Raw genomic sequence first — 4,376 nt, 5'->3', positions numbered from 1 at the left:
TAACTATACAACGAACTATTTAAAACCGTAAGCAGAAGACATAATTAGCAGAAAGCTCTGGTGCAAATAAGTAGTAGCTAATTTGGGCTGCGTACTCGTCATACCACCCGTCGCAGTGACTAAAATTCAAATAACTCATTCGGATTAAAGTGTTTTTCAAATTCTTTTTCTAGGCATTGTGTATATTTCGGAAACCTTTTAGAAAACACTTTTTTGACTTGATCACACAGTTACCACTTGTTAAAAAAAAAACCAACCAAAGTCTGGAAAAAAAACATCCAACCTTTAAATATAAAGTGAGCTTTAAAGTTAAAGGTTACTTCAGAAAACGGCCCTAAAAGTAATTGGTATTTTTTTGTGCACTAGTTTGATCGTGCGCTAACCTTACATGTGTAAGTGCAAACACCTTTTGTGAATTCATCAAAATAGCTTTATGTAGCTTTATTAGTGTTTGCATTTACTCAAAGCTATCAATTTTATCTTCAATTTAAAAATACATATGACACTGCTCAACTTGACTGTTCAAATTGCAGGATAAACAAAGACCAAAAGCATATTGTAACCAACCAACTCGTTACATTTTTATATTTTTTATTTTTTATCATTTACCTTTTGTGCATTTTCGTTTTCATTACACCTGAATCATGCGCTAAACCGGTGGGAGTGATGCAGATGACAGCGGTTTTGTAATTGAAAAAATGGAAACTTATCCGCAAATAGAAAATCGTATAAATAGAAAAAAATATCAATAACATTTTGCGCTTACAATAAATCACGAGGGCATTCGATTGACGGATCAAGTACTTATGTATGTACATACATACATATGGCATGCTTAAGCACTTGTATGCACCAGTTAGTGGACATAAATACTTATGTTTGTAGATATATGTACATAACTGTATATACTAATTATGTATACCAGAACAAAGTTACCTGAAAAATACAAATGAATAGTAATAAGCTGATAGTTTAAAAAACTGAAAACTCGCTTTAATTACAATTTGAACTAAAAAGAAAAAAAATGATTTATAGAAATACAGGAATAGGAAGTTCCCTAACTTGATTTAATTAAACTTTAAAAACCAACACACACAAGCAAACAAGTGTGCGACTATGTTGATTTCACTTTTCTATCATTTCCATTATCATTTTTATTTTACTGTGACAATACAAATTTTGTCGATATGTTGCTGCAAAAGTTGGCAATAGTTAGAATATAGTTTACGAGCATGAAACCGCATAGATTTTTCAATTTCGCTTGCACTCATCGATGTTGACATTCGTGATTGTTTGTCATCTATGGAAGCGCTTGCCAATAAGCGTGATAAATCTAAAATGGTATCTACATATTTGTCATTGCAAATACGTATTTTCAAATAACTATCAGCGTGCATCGCAGAGTTCTTCATAGTTTTTTGAAGTGAAAGTTCTTAGGCGGCGGTATCGCAAAAATGGGGGGGGGGGGGGGGTGAAATTTTTAAAACTGAAAATGTTACATGAGTAAGAAGGATGATATAGTATAGATAAGGGAAAAACAGGTGCGTGTAACACCGTACACATGATAAAAGTGAAGCTTTTTAAAAAAGGTGTGAGTAACAAGTACTCACGAAATTCGATGTGTAAACATATGTGTGCGGCACGTCCAACCATTAGGTGATTTCATTTCTTTAATTTATAGAGTCAGAAACAATCAGCACGAATCGGAATATATTTATAAGAAAAGCCTATAACGAAGGGGCAATTACATTGTAAAAGAAAAGTAATAACAAGTTATGCTTCTGATATTTCGGGCCCCTTAAAAAGGTCGAACCAGGAGGGATTCACCACTTCGCACAAAGCTTATTCTAAAAAATCATCTCTGATAGGCGCAATCTTGTATTCTATCATTCTTGGCTCAGACTGTGCTACGCGGGCGTATGAGTAACTTTATGAAGTGGTTGGAAATGTTAATATTAATAAAAAATTGAAACACCTTTTAATCATGCTGTTGGAGTGGTTTTCTTTCGGTGTGTCCAGGGTTGGATCACTATATATATATGTATATATATATATATATATATATATGAGTCCATAGTGGATCTACTAGGTCCAAACCGACACTGGCTAGCAAACCTTCAGCTCCATTCAATAGGGTGGAAGAAGGTTCCCTCCATAATTTCAGCGTGCTCTGGATTCGGTACGTAGGTCGCCATCGGTCAGCATTTCAAGTTGTTTGCGCTCACGTATTCCGGCCTCCCTCTATTTATTACGTAAAATACATCTTGCTTTCCTCTTCACCTCTTCAACTCCGTATTATTATTATTATGGGCCATAAGCACCTCGACCTCTAAGGTGGTCTATTTTGCGTGGCAATTTACTCTTTCGTGCGCATTTAATTCCATATTTCGATGGATTTTTTTTTAGAAGCATTCTCTGCCACAAATCCTTATCGCATGAATCTCAGATTGGTAAATGGTGGAGTAGCTGGCCATTAATGGATAACCCTTTGCTGTCACACCATCTTTGTGTAGTGCGCAGGGCTTGATGCATGCTCCTGCATATCATTTCGTCATGCAGCCCTGTTACGCAAATCACCAGATCGTCTGAAGAATAGGATTCCGTCTATAACCCTTGTCCCTTGCGTAAAAGGGTTCGCTTATTGTTCTTAGACTCACGAGGCTTTTCAATTTTCGGCGAAAGTTTATGAATGGCAGTTTCAGTGAATTCGCCTCGTTGATGTGTTGACTTCTCTGATCTGCTGTTCCAAGATTTTCTGCATGCATTTTAGGGGAAAGAAACTGATAGAAATTGGCCTGTAGGATGAAGGCATCTGCTCAGGCTTATCTGCGTTCAGTGAAAATATGACCTAAGCCTCTATCCATCTACTGGAAATATGGCACGAATTCTTATATTGATCGGTTCCACACAGTTCGCATTGTACCAAGATTTTATTCAGAGAAAGACCTGGTGTCGCTTGTTTTTTTTTTTACAAAAATTGTTCAGCCTTTTTCCAGCGCAAAAATTTTAAACAATTACAACCTTACACTGCCGTTTTCCATCCATGAAATCGCTTGCGGGCAGAGTCGCACAAAATGTTGTTATTGTATTCCAATTACATGACCCACAACAATCTCAATCAATTTATTCTCTAGCCAAAAACCATACATTGACTGTTTTTCAATTAATTTTATTGCCTAGCTATCTTATCAACAATATCAGTAGAAAAAAAAAGTTATTGAAACTTATCAGTACAATTTTTACTTAATTATTATTTTGGTTTATTTTTACCAACATCTATGTATGTATATATTGGCACATAATTGTTATCATAGGGAGTCGCAAAACACTTACATACATGCATTTACATACATACATACATACATATAAGCGCATCCAATAACAAAAATAAATAAAAATTAACAATGCATGGTTTGCTGTGCACACCATCTCGGTATGAATCATTCACTGGCAGCGCAGCCAATTTCGCATAGCGCACACCACCACCTACTTCACATTTTTCCCCGAATATTTTAATTTTTTAACGAGTGGTCGTCTCAATAAAATCCCTCACACTGCATGTACATCCGCCACTGCTGCCATGCAGCACAACCTACAATGTGAGTGTCGCTATGACCCACCCGCGCGCTGACATACCCCTTGCCCGGTTCACAGGTCAGCAGCAGCGGCTCTGCATCTGCCTGCTGGCATATGTAAAACTTATTCGGATCCACGGCCGCCCAAGTCTGTCGTAAATGGTCTTCGTCCCTGCAAACCTGCGCTGTGCTATTTCCAAGCTCACTCCGGTTACTGCTGCTACCGCCATTGTCCATGCAAGCCGGCCACTCGTCGTACGGTATGCAACCGTAGTAGCCGCGTCCGTTGAAAAAGCCACGTCCCGCCGGGCACTGCAATTTGCGCGTTGTGTTGTTGGCTTCATCGCACATATAGAATACATTGGGGTCGACATCGCCCCACATGTGGGACGTGCGATTCGTATGGTTGCAGTATTGCACATAATTCGAGTTTGTTGCATTTTGACCCGTCGAAATGAGAGCCTTTTCGTAAAATAGCGCAATCACCATGAACGATAGGGGGACCATGCGCCATTTCATTTTACATACATATGTTGTATTGTATTGTTTTTGTTCTTGTTTGTGCTTCCACCTTTCACATACCGTTTTTCGAGTGAGCACACGCACTTACATACATACGTATTCTAGGCTCTCAGTTGCTCATAACTTTATTTATATGGATACACTGGCAATCAATGCTCGTATCGTCACAAGTGGTTAATAAATTTATGGTCGTTTACACGCGCGCTATCACAAATTAACTGATTGATATTGGTCGTTGTCACTTATTTTATAGAAATTACTTCATATTTTCCAACACGA

General features: G+C 37.8%; 1 protein-coding gene across 1 annotated transcript; it reads right to left on the bottom strand.

The window, feature by feature from the left end:
* Positions 1-3,358: 3,358 nt before the first annotated feature.
* Positions 3,359-4,376, bottom strand: LOC118738514. Its single transcript, XM_036469451.1, has one exon. It carries the CDS (start codon positions 4,092-4,094, stop codon positions 3,537-3,539), a length of 558 nt encoding a protein of 185 aa, XP_036325344.1. The 5' UTR covers positions 4,095-4,376; the 3' UTR covers positions 3,359-3,536.

Source organism: Rhagoletis pomonella, unplaced genomic scaffold, assembly GCF_013731165.1.
Source record: "Rhagoletis pomonella isolate Grant_MI unplaced genomic scaffold, Rhpom_1.0 Rhpom_scaffold_00004, whole genome shotgun sequence".
In the NCBI taxonomy this organism is placed as follows: domain Eukaryota; kingdom Metazoa; phylum Arthropoda; class Insecta; order Diptera; family Tephritidae; genus Rhagoletis; species Rhagoletis pomonella.
The sequence above is the reverse complement of the archived record's forward strand: the minus strand, read 5'-3'. Positions and strand labels throughout refer to the sequence as shown.